Source organism: Micrasema longulum, unplaced genomic scaffold, assembly GCF_059751315.1.
Source record: "Micrasema longulum isolate JH-2025_06_02 unplaced genomic scaffold, ASM5975131v1 h1tg001806l, whole genome shotgun sequence".
In the NCBI taxonomy this organism is placed as follows: domain Eukaryota; kingdom Metazoa; phylum Arthropoda; class Insecta; order Trichoptera; family Brachycentridae; genus Micrasema; species Micrasema longulum.
In genome coordinates this window covers 91728-108162 of record NW_028278980.1, presented here as the reverse complement: position 1 = coordinate 108162, position 16435 = coordinate 91728, and the positions used below count along the sequence as shown (strand labels likewise).

Here is a 16435-nt window from a genome sequence, read left to right as displayed (position 1 = left end):
CTGCTTTTGGAAATCTGAAACACGTTTTCAAAAATAAGAAAATCTCGAACAATCTGAAGGCCAAAGGCTACGACTCTTGTGTTCTGCCGGTGACAACATACGATCTCGAAACGATGTCACTCACTGCCAGAAGTCTCCACAAAATTAAGTGCACTCGGCGGTCTTAGACAAATGTTGGGCGTCTCCTTAAGAGACCGAATAAGGAATGCGGAGATAAGACACCGTACAAAGGTGACCGATATTGCAGAAAGAGTGAAAAGAAAAAAATTACAGCGGGCGGGTCGCGAGGCGAGACAAGAGATTGTTAGGTAGACCCCCAGAATACAAAATTGGGACCCTATGAAAATAAAAGTTAATTTCAAATAACAGCAGTTTTTTAGTTTGCAGATAAAGTTTGCATATATAGACTTAAACAATAATAAAACTATTAGATTTAGCTATACACATTAAATAAAGAGGAATGTGGGATCAGGTTATGAGTTTGGAAGGCGACTGGAAGAGGAACCAGGAGACAAAAAGAATAAAAAATAAATATAACATAAATGAACAGAGGTTAAGGGTTATAAGGATATATAATGATTTGATGAAAGATACCTAATTTATTTTGTAATATTCATATGTGAATGACTTTTCGAACTGTCTAATAACTCTTTTCAAGTTAGTACTTATCAAAATATTTTATTGGATAGGTGCAATGGATTTAAAGAATGTCCCTCCGGCGATGACGAGGCCGAGTGTTCCCCTTGTCGCAACCACGAGTGGCTGTGTGGCTCTGGCCTGGGAGGCCTCACTGGCCCCATTGACCCCCACAAGAACTACCTGTGTATCCTGAAGACTTGGCGCTGCGATGGAAGCATCGATTGCATGGACGGCTCTGACGAGGACAAAACCATGTGTGATAAGATGAAAGGTATTATGAGATTTCAAAGCGGAATTTTCGTTGATAAATAATGTTTTCTTAACATAACATGTTTTATTTATTTATTTAAACGCCTTGTAGGCTTTTACATGTTTTACATATATTTATATAAAAAGAACAGACATATATTTTACACAAAGTAGCAAAAAATTTAAATGAAGTAATAAGAATAAGAAAATAATAATATACTAAAACTAATCTTTTATATATAACATACATACATACATACTCGTATATTCCAGTAGAGAGAACAGAAGTTCATTTTTTCCCAATGGTCATATTAAAAGAATCTTAAAATTAGACGAATGTAGAAAGATACTAATTAAGATTACAGATATAAGTTAATAAAAGGTATACAATATAAAACAACATAGTATTATTTACGTATTTAAATTTGGAGAAGTGTTGTATTAAATATATCTATATCATTTGCGTGTTCATTTGCAAACACATGAATTCTCCTCATAGGCGAGTGTGCACTGTAGTTAGTTGTAGATACATTTATATAGAAGAGTTTATTAAATTGAGTAATCCGGCAGGGTACTCGCAAGTTAATTAGTTTAAACAGTTCGGAACAGTCAAATATTGAATTTAATATTTTAAATGAAAATAACAAATCAATTTTTTTTAAATTTATATGATTTCAGGAAATCCAAATAAACCGAGCTTTATCGATAAAGTTTTCTTGGGTTTGAATAAAAAGAAATGTGATGGAAGTTATATGTGCAACTTCGGCCAGTGTATCGAGTACTCCCAGCTTTGTGATGGCAATCACAACTGCTTCGATGGAAGCGATGAACAAGGCTTATGTGGTAAGACTACATTATATTACGAGGGGTGATTGATATGCTCTATCTCTGACCTATTTCAAAGTGGATGAGAAAACAATTTTGTACCTTTTTTTTCGATGTAGTATTCCTGGACTTGCATGCACTTCTTCCAGAGATGCTCCAACATTTATATGGCTTCCTGGTAGAACATTTGTCCCACCCCTGCCAACCACTCGTCTATACAGAACATAACCTCATTATCATCCAAAAATTTCATTCTACGCAAATGTTCCTTGAGTTTGAATATCTGGTAATCACTGGGGCAAGATCAGGTGAATATGGGGAGTGTTCAAGCAATTCAAACCCAGCTTCGTGAATAGCAGCCATTGACTCTAGTGCCTTGTGTATTGGAGCATCGTTCAGCATTTGACTACTAAACAGCATTTTGCACTGGTCAGCGGTCTGTTGTAACTAAACCGTTGCAGGTTTGAACTTGTTCAATCACTTGACCAAGTTAAGGGAAGTGGCTGGTCCTGTTAGGTTGGGTGAACGATGTTTCATTTGTTGACATGCCGTGGTAAGGTGAGTATCAGGGCTTCATTATCGAGACTTTTAAAAAACATGCAGAGCTTGTGACTGCGACTCTGAGGGCTTTCAGTCCCTCTCTTTCATTCTTTCTTCATTCTGTACCAACTGAAACTGAATAAGAATCGTTTTATTTCATTCAGATGATTCCTGCAAAAATAACTTTTGCGAGGAAGACTGCATCAAGAGTCCCCGTGGGGCCATCTGTGGGTGTAGGGACGGTCGAGTGTTGGCTGAAGACGGGCGCACTTGTAAGGAGCCCCCTCCCCCCTGCCAGGGTGCCCCCTGCTCACACCTCTGCACCGCCTCTCACCGCTTGCCGCACTGTTCCTGCTTCCCGGGCTACCACCTCAGGCAAACATTTTAATACCTTTTAATGTTTATTCATCTACGGCTCATTCAAAACTTAATTAGCCTTTGTTTATGTATGCATTTTCAAATAAAATATACGTACATTGTCATCATCAATCTCTTTCCACCCCTAATGGTGCATAGAGCATTGGTGCATAAAATGCAGCGTATCTTGATCATTTTTGTTACACGATGGTAAGATGATCAGTCATACGTTTCAGTCCAGGACTATGAAATATTCTAGTATAAAAACACCCTTTGAAATAAATATTTCATGTCAACCATTTCGGGAATTAAACCTGAGACCTCTTGCATTGTAGGCAAATGCGCTGATCATTACACCATATACATACATGAACAAAACTGATGTGTTAACTCGGTTCACCAGCATTCACTTACACATTAATTTAGGCTATTAAACATTGCCGCTCTAAACGCTCTTCCTCAATTAGTTTCAAGAAAAATTATTTTTCTACAGAACTCTTAACATAAATTAAACTCTTTCAATCTTGATGTTTTTCATAAGCTACCTAGAAAAGAGAAAACAGTTTACTTAATACAGAATATTTCAATCGGAACCATTGTCAGTTTACTACGGAGTACCACAAGAGTCAAACCTTGGTCCACTCCTCTTAACCATCTTCGTAAATGATATCGTAAAGGTCATCAACTTCTCGCGATTCCTTTTATTTGCCGATGACTTGAAATTGTTCCTTGATACAGAAAACCCAGTCAACTGTTTGTGCCCACAGTCTGATATAAACGATATCCTAGACTGGAGTACTATCAACAAAACGTATTTCAAAATTCGTAATTTTAATTTTTAATAGAGAATTGCGTACTGTATATCACAGATACACAATGGATGACCACCAACTCGTGCGTGTTTTGACAATTAAGGATCTTGGGGTTCTCTATGAAAGCAGATTGACTTTTCATGCTCACACCGAGAGAACACGTGACCTCGCACTAAAGATATTGGGTTTTATTCTCAAAACTGGCACGGTTTTTAAAACATTTCTGTACAACTCATTGGTTCGGACTCTATCTCACTGCATTCCTCTTGGGCATGCTTGGGATCAAAAGTTTGCAACTTCAAAGGGATGGGTTCACACTGTCCCATTTTTTCAGACTAATAAGAGGTTTTATTGAGAACTCAGCCATTTTAGTGAGTATAAATTTTTATGTTCCCGATGGTTATCTCCGACAGCGTCAGCACAGACTGATTAACCTCCCAGCTTCCAGAACCAACCTGCCTCTGGTTATGCCGATTAGAAGAGCAGTCCAGCAGCTGAGCATTATCACTTTCGAGATCGACATCTTTCACATCAGTAAAACCATGTTTAAGATGCAAATACTCTTGCTATTGGAGAGTACTATACTTTAATAATGTCGAACCATTTCTCAGGGGCTTCTGATTTGATATTTTCTCCCAATAATAACACCTTAAATATTTTGTTATTTGTAATGTTATTGTTGTAAATTAAATTAGTTTGAATTCTCTTATTTCCTTCGCTTTGATCAAAATACACGGCGATTGGAATGCAGTGCCCTATTTATCATCAGTTGCCAATGATTTTATTTTTTTTAATTTAAAGTAATGGTATTTCATAGACCTTTATTACTTTAAAAATGTTTTAAAAAACGTGATATTTCCATATTGTCTTACCTTATCCAGAATATGTTTATGTGAGATAGCATCTCCTTTCCAGCCAGCGGTTACCTAGATCCTATCAGTTTTTTAGAACCGTCCTTTTTCTATGGCAACCCTTTTTGTCTCTTAAGTTGGTATTGTAGCTGTCACAGGCAGAGGAATATCATTGTTTTGCTTTAATTGACGTCAAATTTCCGTCGTATTACCACCTACCTGTCGCCTTTAATTTTAAAATTTTCTTTATATATTTTTTTGCAATTTCAGAGCGGACAAAAAGTCATGCAAGGCGATTGGCGAACCAATGTCCATAGTATTTGTCGCCGGTGGCGATATAAGACGGATATACTCCCACAACTTGACAGTCCGACCTCTCCACCAAGAGAACTCTCCGGTGGTCTCGGGATTAGATTTACTCTCAGCCAAGAAGTGGCTCTTCTACTCTGTAGAAAGCCTAGGGCACATCCACCACGTAGACTTGGAGAAGAGGAAGGAAAGCTTGGTCACCGGTCTCGGTATGCCGACCCTCCTTTCGCTGGACTGGGTGACAAAGAATGTATATTACGTCGATAATGCTGATGTGAAGAGCATTGTTGTGTGTCATGTGGACAATAAAAAATGCTCCACTTTGCTGACGTATCATGATTCTGTAAGTTATTCCACATTGAAATTTATATTTACTTTTACAAAGTCTACTTCACTTCACTTCATTTTCACTTCATTTTCATTTATTTTTGCACCACTACAGGCCAGTAGGCCTAATTACAGTGGTGAATTACATCACAGAACACCCAGGCTTGAGAACAATTCATTTTGATTTTTGTGTTCTCACCTTTGTGAGTCAAGCGTCTTGACCACTACACCACAAACAAACCATCCCGCCGTTTCCCATAAGGGTAGGCAGAGAGGATAGATTGCTATATCACTCTGTCTTTGCATACATATTTATTTATTTGACAATTATAGTCTGCACTACTTTAACCCATCACGTTTGAGAATTTGACAAAATGAACATATGATGTTAATTTGATTTAATAAATGTTCTTATAGATTACTGCTCTAAAAGTGGACCCAATCAACCACGTAATGTTCTACACCGTGACAAAATGGAGTAGATTTGACAAATCTAAGTCCACGATATACAAAGCTTTCTTAGATGGCTCCCATGTAATGGAAATGGTCGACTCAGACCTCTCACACTGCGTTGGATTGGCCATAGACTACGAGAAGAAACTACTGTACTTCTCAGACAAAGAGAACAACAAGATAGAAACCATAAACTACGAAGCTACCGATAGACAAATAATTTTAAAAGATTATACGTACATCATCAAACCCTTACAGCTGGATATTTTTGAGGACTCTGTCTATTTTATGTCGGATGGAAGTAAAAAGATGACAAAGTGTACAATCTTCCCTACAAAAAGTTGTTTGCCATTTAACGTACATTCGTACGCACTGCAATTGTTCAGGTTGGATCAGAGTAACAAGCAAAAGAACGCAACAGACGAATGTGAGAATTATGGATGCAGCAATATATGCGTCATGGCGCAACTCGGTCCTAAATGCTTGTGCCCTAATGGAAGTGTCATAGCTAAAGGTGTGACGTGTAAACCAACAGAGCTAGTGAGTATATACCTTTTTATCACAGGCGACTCCTGACATTTTGCAAACTTGGAATATAAATATTAAGTTTAAAAATATCTGTACCTTTGAGGATAAAACATGGGAGTTTACTTTTATCCGTTTTGAAGTTAAAAATCTAGAAATTATTGCAATCAACTATTTTATATGTAAATATAACACCAAAGTCTACTTGCATCAAAAAATGTTTTTTCAAACTTAAATAAAAATCTAAAGTCTATTTTTTTTAATTTAAAAAATATCAGTTAACCCAGATATGCTATTTTAATATGTACTTTTATTATCAAAATAAGAACTTTCAATTTGGCGTCATGTTTTGGAAAATGCACAATCATTTATGAAATCTTATTTCCTGAACATTTTGTTAAATGTTACTCCTGTGGTTGATCCTTTAAGGTACATATATTATGATATAATAAGTCTAATATGGTGTTGTATACGAACAATAATATATGCAATGATAGCCCGTGAACCGGAGGCAGATCGAAATGCTAAATCCGCCATTATTTTTGTTTGCATACTGTTTTATATCCGCTTACATTGAACGCACATTGTACGTAACTTAATCACATAAATACGCGTGTTCAAAGTGATGTCACAGGCAAACTACATATTTACGCATGCGCCGGCACTGCATGGATTATGTATATTGCCTTCTCCCTCTAACACATGAATATCACTATGAAGCATTGTCTATCTCGCTCACCCACAGTTTTACCAGATCTAGTATTTTTTATATAAATTTTTGGTAAAAGCTTGTACTAAACGAAATATGCATGGAGACAATTAGTGCATGCATAATTGAACGTAGTTATACAGAAAGCAGCCAGCCATAGAAAAATGAAAATGAGATAATAGCCATTTTGTGAAAAAAGTGAACTATAAAATCTACACAATAGTTTGAATGTTTTTGACTTTAGTAAACGATAAACAATGAACACATAAGTTTTTTTATATATTACAAACAAGAATATTATTGTGTATTTGACCGGTTTAAAAGATTTTCAAAGTACCATAAGATTTTTCTAGATTTGTGGGTGTTTTCTGCAAATTAAGAAATGCCATTTTTGTGATCGGACACCTTTTTCCGGAGGTGATTTATACAGTTTTTTTTATATGAAAGCGGTCTGGCTATTTTTAGCAAAACATAGAATCGACCTTACTGCACCCGATAACATCAATATCTCATTTTTCCGAAATTGTGGACTGGCTGCTTTCTGCACAACTACGTTCAATTATATCACTGTTCTTTGACTCTCATCTGAAGCACAAAACTAAACTTGATTACATTTTTGTAATAAATTATTGAGATATTAATTTATTTATTCATTCGACCTTTGCAAACCCCCCTTCTGGGTCAACTACTCCAGGATTTGGACCACATCAATAAATGGATTAAAAACTGGTTAAAAATGTACCATTCTTCACATAGGCAAAAACAACCCTATGTGAACTTATCTTTTGGGTGGTGTCCAACTCAAACCCGTAAAGCATAAAAAGATCTCGGTATAATCATATCAATGGATTTAAAATGGGAAACTCGCATCACGTCTATTGTGAAGAAAGCCAATTCAATAATTTATTTGATTAAAAGGCATCCCAAAATATTACTCCTGAGATATTTCTTAAAATATACAAGACCTATTTAAAACCTTTATTGGAATATGGATATGAAGTATGGAGTCCCTACTTTACTAAAGATATCGAGCTATTGGAAAAAGTCCAAAGATGTGCTACATAAATCCCCAAATTACTCAAAAGGATGCCTTATCACAGTAGATTAAAAGCACTATGACTTACATCATTGGAAGAACGACGGAAAAGAGGGGACTTGATTGAGGCTTATAAGATACTCAATAATTACTATGACTGTCCCCTGCATGAGATGTATCAATCAAATCCCAACACAAATTTACGGGGTCTTAACTGGAAGTTGTATCGTCCCAATTCCACCTCATTCCCAAGAAAAACTAATTTTTTAGCAGGGTAGTTTCAGACTGGAATAAATTACCAAGTCTAGTTGTCCATTCCATTTTGGTCAACCGGTTCAAAAACCGTTTGGATGCTTTTTTGAAGGAAGAAAAACGCAGACAAAAGGCAGTACATGAGATATGGGCGCATCAGCAATGGCTGCCTGCCTATAACAAATAATAATAACAGCTAAAAACAACATGTCCAAAAAATATATAATATCTTAAAACAGTGTGTAAATATGACTAAATAAATCATAAACAAATTTTTGGAGACAAGGACTGGATTCAACTCCCTGGGGAGCTGTTTAAATTAATATATTACAAGAGAGATGAAAAACATTTAAGATAAGGTAATATAGAAGTCTAGGCATCTACAGGGCTTATGACCTGTCAATGGCTGGTTTAAGTGGCCACTTTACACACTGTGTAACATTCACCATTCTGCCCATATTTGAACATCTATATTCCTTCAATTCTTTCATCTGTTGATGTTTGTGAATTTAAAGAGCTGAAACCTTTATTTATTCGGGTGAGATTCATCTAATTCAATTATTTCAGCTACATACTAGGCAACGCCTGAAAATGTTATTTTTTCAATTTCTATACTTCTTCATGGACCAGGTGGATTTATCAACAATATTTCGAGTTTGTCCAAATTTTTTCAATGTAAAATGGTCGTAACTCTTTCTGCTTTCGATTAATTTTTAAACAACTTAAGTAAGGTAGGTGTTATGTAAAACTATTAGGATATCCATGGGTGTCAGCTCATACGACGCAGCTTGAAATTCTGAGAAAGGTAGTATTTTATAAATATATAACTCAATTTTGGCTATAGTGGCGCATCAGTCGCTTACCCTTTTTACTGTCGACATTTATATTATTTTACTAGAATTAAATTATTGTTATTATCAAAGGATAAAAGGCCCCAATCTGGCGATGTAAAGACCCTTTCTACAAATTCTACCGTGAAAAAGAGCAGTACCGGAAAGAATGCAGCTATTGTGATAGTTCTGTTCACCATAGCATTTATTATGCTCGGAACGTACTTTTACATCAGGAAAAAGAAGGGAAATATTAAGGGCTTCTCCGGAACCAATTTCCAGTAAGTTTCAACTTTATTTTGTGAACTTAACAAAAAATATTAGATTTAAATTAGTTTGTGTATTACATAACTCTAGAGACTTAAGGAATGTAGTGCAATGTTATTTTTCTTTTAATTTTTCATACATTTCTGTAAAATAAATGGTTTCGGTCGGTTGATTTCGGTAGATTTTTTATCAACCCAAGTGTTATTGATGAGAGGAGAGGTATCCAGAGTTACCAATTTCATTAAGATCGAATTTGGTAGATTGTTCCTAAAATTGGTAGATCTACCGAAAAATTGGTAGGGTTGACAACGATGAGCTTTGATAACAAATATTAATAAATAAACAATAAAACACGTGTATGTGTATAAAAAACTGTTAAATATACAAGTTTTTTTATTGACATCGACCATCTACAAGATGGTAGAAGGAAAAAATGGAATCTGTCATTAGCCCTTCTAGATCCAAGCCATACAATTATTGACATGTAATTTTTTCATATTAGTGATAATTTGTATTAGTTTGTGATTATTCCTTATATTTTTATTTTATTTATAAAAACATAAAACCATTAATATTTAACACATTCACGGGCAATTTTTTTCTCATGAGATCCTCTCATATGGACACATAAACTTTCTTATTTTTTGGAATGTTTCACTTCTGATTGGGTGGTTGGAATTAAACCAAACATCTAAAAAAACATGATTTAGATCTTCCTCCTCAAGCTGACACTCGCACATGGCAGAGTCCCGGACATGGATTCTGAACAGGTGAGAACCATTACAGCAGTGCCCAATACGCATTCTGTATTTGGAAGATGCACAAATTTGTTCAGAATCACTCGTATTTGACATGCTGCGAGACTTTAGTTGCTGGCTTTTTTTTATATACCATATCATTACTTCAGTTTTACGTAGGCTATAGCCCTCTTTTCACTTCTAATGTCTTTTGAACTGACAGCTATTGCAGTCATTTCCTAAATGAGAAATGTGATTTTGATGGATATAGCCGGCATAACCATGGACATATTTATATTAATGACTGTTTGTTTACAATAATCAGTAAATCACAGATCAATGATTATTTTCACCAGACAGTGGTATTAATGTATTTATGTAAGTGATTATTTACATCAATTGTGGTTACATCAATGGTGATTAATTTTACCTATCTACAGTCGATGCTTTGATAAAAAGTAATCATTGTCATCAATTGGAACTGTTTTAATCAACTTGTGGTGATTTATATCATTGTAAGTGATTATTCTCATCAATCAACAAAATAAAAATAATGTCTTTTTATTTATTATTTTCTAGGGTGCATTTCCAAAATCCATCTTTCTCTGGGTTAACAACACCATTTGCCAACTTGGGTAACATTGTTAATAACCTCCCAATCATCAAAAGGTAAAACAAATTAATTTTAAGAAAATTTTACGCACGAGGTGTGTTCAGAAATAATGGAAAAATTTAATCGCAGGTTTGGGAGAGTCCGATTGTCATTTTTTAAATTATTATGTTGGTATACATGCCCCTGAAGTATGCTAAAATTTTCAGCTGTATTCATTGTTTACTTTGTCTGTGGCAGCCCGTTCCCGTTATTTTCTGAACACACCTCGTACATGGTGTAAATTTTTTTTTTTTTAAATGGAAATCTCAATTTTAGATGGATTTATCTCAATATTAGAGTTTTTATTTATTTTATTTTTTTTAATTTCAGTTCACAAACAGTAAAAGATATCACAATATAAATTTATAAAATAAAAAATAATAACACTAAACATCTTTCACCAATTATATGTGAACACCAATAGTCGCAAAAGAAAAATTAAAAATTATATATTGACCAAAATTTAGTTTTAATTATATGTTATTAAAGCAATTAGAATTTATATAAGATTAATTTTAATAAAATTTAATTTAAGATGGATGCAATTTATACAATCGAATATAATTTTACTAGATTATTAATAAAGTCTTGTAGTAGTAATAAGTTTTTTTTTAAAAATGTATATCAATAAATTATAGCAATAATAGTCACAATAAAATATCATAAATTAAAAACAATGCGCACTCTTATTTAGTGTATCCGTTTTATTATTGTTGTACATGTTAGTTAGGGTGAATATATATATTTAGGGTGTGTGTATATGTGTATGGGTGTGTGAGTATTGTGTGTATGCGAGAGTGTGTAGTGAATATAAGTGGACTTATTGATCAATGATTATAAAAAAATATCTGTTTTTTAATAAAAAATATGTATATAAATTGGAATATGAATAATCTTTACAAAACTACCTTTAACTTCTTTTTGTACTGCCATACCGAGTCGTGAAATATATCGAGATCTAATCGTTGCTCATTTTCAGTGGAGTAAGTAATTGCTCGGTTAATTGGTGAATTCTTGGCAGCATTTGTTTTATATTTCCTTATTTGAAACAGGGGCGTATATGCCTTGTACGGCATAACGGTACATATAAATTTATTAGGGAAAGTAAATCAGGACAGTCAATTTTGTTGTTAATGATGTTATATAGAAATATCAAATCTGATAAATTTCGCCTATGCTGAAGCGTGGCCATAATTGGAGCGTAACCATATTTGTATTGGAGTCTTTTTAAAAGCTTATTTTGTAAAGTCTCTACGCTGTTTTTGTATTTATCGTATTGTGGACTCCAAATAGGTGACGCATACTCCAGCGTGCTTCTACGTAATGCATTATACAGTGTTAGGATTGTGTTCATATTTTAAAATTGTTTACTTTTTACTAAGAATGAATCCAAGCATTTTAAATGATTTGTTTATAATAAATTCAATATGTTCTGAGACCATTTGAATTTCAATATTGTTGTTTCTAGAAAGTTGTTCACTGCGATTAATTTTTGTATTTCAAACATTAACTTTACATACTAGATTTGTATTTTCCAATGAAACTAAGGCTAATTTTTCTTCCAATGATTTACTTGACTTCGACAAAACATCATATTTAGCCGTAACAAATTCCAATGATGCCGTCAGTGCATTTATTTTTTCAGCAAGTTCTTTATTTTTTATTTTTAGTTCATTAGCAATTGTGTAGCTCATTTGGGTTAAAATTTTGTCTGTTATTTCCTTAATCTGGATTTCGCTAAAAGGGCCATCAATGTGGGGTGAGGATGGCATGTTTCTTTTAGTTAGGCTTCTTGACATAGTAAAAAGAAGTACACTAGTTCACCACTACACTTTTACAGCTATACAACACAATTGAATTGTTTAAACTTTGATTTTTATTATTTTTTTATTTTTTTTAATTTTCCACTCTTTCACTTTATCTTTATTTCTCAAATGATAGAAAACAACCTTTTACAGGTAATACACACAATATTATTACTTCTACTTTTATTTTTCCGCCTTAATTGGCATTTTTTGACACAGAATAATTTTTAATGTATACAGGTAGTATTGTATGATTTTTTTTTGAGTTTCGCAATTATAGTTGAATGTCTCTCCATTTTAGATTAATGCATCTCAATATTAGATTAATGCCTCTCAATTTTAGATGAATGTCTCAATTTTAGATGAATATCTCAATTTTAGACAAATGTCTCTCAACTTTACATAAAAATCTCAATTTTAGATAAATTAAAAAAAAAAACAAAATGTTAGTGTTGTGTTGTTAACTGAAATTATTGGGACAATAACACTGATAAACATATTACAACAGAGACGGACAACATTTAAGAGAAAGGAATATGGAAGACTGGGCATTTACAGGGTTTATTTAGGAGCTGGTATAACTGGCCACCTTACAAGCTATGCATGTAATATTCACCATTCTGCCCATGTTTGAACAATAATAATGCCACGAGTGATGAATTTAAAAAACATCTTGTTGATTATTATTATATTACTTTGTAATTATTACAGACCAACGGAACCAGCTGAATTTGAAAACCCTATGAATCCCGGAGAGTGGCCAAACAACTTGGATCCTAAAATTGTTCACATGACACAAAAAGTAAGACCATAAAGTTAACACACTAATCTGGCTAAAATCCATAGACAAAAATCCTATGTCTTTTCTGCTCGATTGGCCACAGTGTAAGGAAAGGTTGCCAGTTGAAAGGTGTACATTTTGCTCTCTGGCATAAAACAAAAGCATGAAAAAATTTTGATTACCAACAACTTCTGTTTTATTTTTAATTATACGCAAATTAATTAATAATGTATTGTTATTAGATTCCAGGTGGACAACTCCAAGTACCCAACCTTTTAATGGATTCTGATTCTGATGTAGAATCTGATAGAGATTTTCACGATGGGGATTATAAAGAAAAAGCTAAACTGCTTCACTAACTATGCAAACAGTTAAAAAGATTATTCTCTATGATTAAATTGGTATCAGTGCTGGTTGCTATAAGTTTATGTTCCATATTTTTCAATAATAACTATGACAAATAAAATGCCAGTCAATCTTGATTAGGGAAAAGATTATCATGTGTGAAGGCCCATTTTACTGTCAAATTACTGCATGTTAGGTATAAATTCGAGAATAGTAAATGAATCAAATATTTTTTTTTACTATCTCTTTGACAGGAACGAGGCGCATTTTGTATTGAGTAATTTGTAAATCCAAATCACCATTCATTTGTCACTTTAAAATACAAATGTGTATTTATTATCTGTTAAATACGCTGCCAATATTGACAACGGTACATAATATCCCTTGTTAGGGCCTATTTGACTATTGCATGTTTAGTATAAATTATAGAATTATATTCATGCATTTCTAATAGGAAAGAGGCGCCATTTTGTGTTGAGAAAATCAACCCGAATCGCTGATTCAATCATCATTTTGAAGTATAAATGTTTATTATCTGGTATGCGCTGTCAATATTGATAATGGAAATTAATATTCCTTGTTAGGACCCATTTAAGTGTCGAATCACATGTTAAATATAAATTAGAGAATTATATTCATACATTTCTGACAGGAATGAGGTGCCATTTTTTATTGAGAATCTCAACCTAAACCACTTCACTCATTATTTTTAAAGTAAAAATGTTATCTGTTTAAAATATAAATAGAATGTGTTAATTGTATTTATTCAGATGTTTTTTATTGTAAAAAGAAGAAAACCCAAATTAAATCAATAGGTGCACGCACATAACAATGTGCAAAACATTGAGATGCATGTAACCAAAAATCTGTTGTGTAAAATAAATTGTTTTATTTACATTTATATTTTTAAAAGTTCACTCTGTATTTTAAACTCCATTAAAGTACTTTTTTTATGAAAATGGCGCTATTAGTTGTCCACATTAACAATAATTGTTATAATTATTATAATAATGTTATTAAAGAAAGATTTTTTCATTTAGTAATCACACATTAATATTGGCCTTCTGTAGATAAAGATGTACGAATAATCGTATGTATTATGAAAGAATGCTTAGATACGTAATTATTTATTGAGGTTTGATCTAGATATATAAATATGAGTCTGATAAATTATTGACGGCAATGAAAGCAAGCACAGTTTCAAATTCTACAACATGTAAAAGTATTCAATTAAAGTGGATTTTTAAAAACATTTTTTATTTGTAATGGGTTTCGTCTTAAAAGTATTTTTGACAGTGTTATTATGCATCTGAAAAAAAGTTTTAAATCAAAATTTGCGTTTGAAAGTGTTCTATAATTTGACAAATTTCTTTAAATTAACTACTCTATATGCGATTCCATCATCTTACCAAAAACTAACTAAGTAAATCAATATGGGTTTATTTCAATACCTAAATTCCATAAATGCACACAGTTCATTATTCGGGAATTTCCAAATTAAAAAAATAAATTAAAGTAAATATTCAAATGTACACTAAACAGTTGAATTGTGTCTGAATTCTTTGTTTTATCAACAGATGCCCAATGATTGGGTACACGGGTGAAATGTTTAATTCATAAATAATGTGGTGGTTAGTGCAGAAGTGATATAACTCACAAATATATACAAATTGATATTGGAAAAGGTCAATAACCGTGCCAAACTAAATAAACAATAAACTAGAAGTAATTGAACCCACATTTTCCCATCTATTAATAAATGGCGCTACTCACACCATTACCAGTTTATACACGGGGCTTTACGATTAAACTTTGAATGCGATTATCTCAGTTTCACAGGTTTACGTCACTTCTGTGCTGACCACCTTACATGTTCTTGTAATAAACATCTTTTTGGCATTAGTTTTGTTTGGTGGCATTTTTATAATTATTTAAGCGGGGAATCAGACTTCACATAACTGTAAACTGTTGTTTGGACTTGTCCGATGATCAGCGTGTATTTTTACACATATATTTATTTTTAATTACCTACCTATCGTCTTTGTAAATAAAAACATTTTTGATATTTATTTATGAGCAGTTTTAAAATGTTTTAGTTAGTTGTGACTTTGCATGTTCAATCTAACAACAAAGAGAAGTAATTTGTACTTTAAGAAAAGAAAAAATATGACAATATTTTAATCACTGCAACTATCCACAAACGTACTGTATCAATTTTATGAGACTGCTTTTAAGAATTAGTATCAAAGGACATTTTTATTAAATTGTAGGTATTTTTATACTAAAATTGTTTCATTATCACTAGCTATAATTATCAAATTTAATGGACTGGATAAATTATGTGTTATTTTTAGTATTTAATGTTTTTAGACTGAATTAGAATATATGTAGTAAATACACTATGAATTTGTGATTGAATTAAAGATTGTTATTTACAATGAGATTATATTATACGTGTTATGTAAACGAAATCAATTGAATTATAATTAAATGTATATTTTTGTAATTATTATTAATATTTTGAAAATTTTGTATTATTTTTGCATGTAATTATTTCATTGAGCACTGATTGGAAATGAAAATAAATTGAATTAAAAAATACATTGAATTAAAAAATACTGTTTGATTTGATAATTTAGTTTTATTCTTTATACACAGTTCATGTCTATATTGAAAAGAAAAAAGAAAGGTATTATGTAAAATAAAATATATTAACAATATTTGATTATGTCCAAATGCTTGCAGACTGGCTGGATTTCCTCCTGGTTTAAGTGGCCACTTTACACACTGTGTAACATTCACCATTCTGCCCATGTTTGAACATCCACATTTCCTCAACTAGTAGGTGATTTGGTTCAGCCGGATGAATCTCACCCACGTGATAAAGGTTTCAGCTCTTTTACTTCACAAAAGTCAACAGATGGAAGAGTTGAGGAAATGTGGATATTCAAACATGGGCAGAATGGTGAATGTTACACAGTGTGTAAAGTGGCCACTTAAACCAGCCAATGACAGGTCATAAGCCCTGTAAATGCCTAGACTTCCATATTCCCTTCTCAAAAATGTTTTCCCTCTCAGTTGAAATAAATTTAAATATAAAACATATTCATTTAAAAAATGCATAAATAAATATG

The 16435-nt window shown here is 32.8% G+C and overlaps 1 protein-coding gene across 1 annotated transcript in view; it reads left to right on the top strand.

Moving 5' to 3' along the window:
* Positions 1-13437, top strand: part of yl (Putative vitellogenin receptor yl) — a 62427-nt gene extending 48990 nt beyond the window's left edge. Inside the window, exons 26-34 of the mRNA XM_088237994.1 lie at positions 690-910; positions 1567-1731; positions 2418-2628; positions 4544-4925; positions 5327-5902; positions 8808-8995; positions 10298-10387; positions 12887-12977; positions 13199-13437. Coding sequence (XP_088094120.1) covers positions 690-910; positions 1567-1731; positions 2418-2628; positions 4544-4925; positions 5327-5902; positions 8808-8995; positions 10298-10387; positions 12887-12977; positions 13199-13315 — 2041 coding nt within the window. The 3' untranslated portion in view covers positions 13316-13437. The remainder of the gene's footprint in view (positions 1-689; positions 911-1566; positions 1732-2417; positions 2629-4543; positions 4926-5326; positions 5903-8807; positions 8996-10297; positions 10388-12886; positions 12978-13198) is intronic.
* The last annotated feature ends 2998 nt before the right edge of the window (positions 13438-16435 follow it).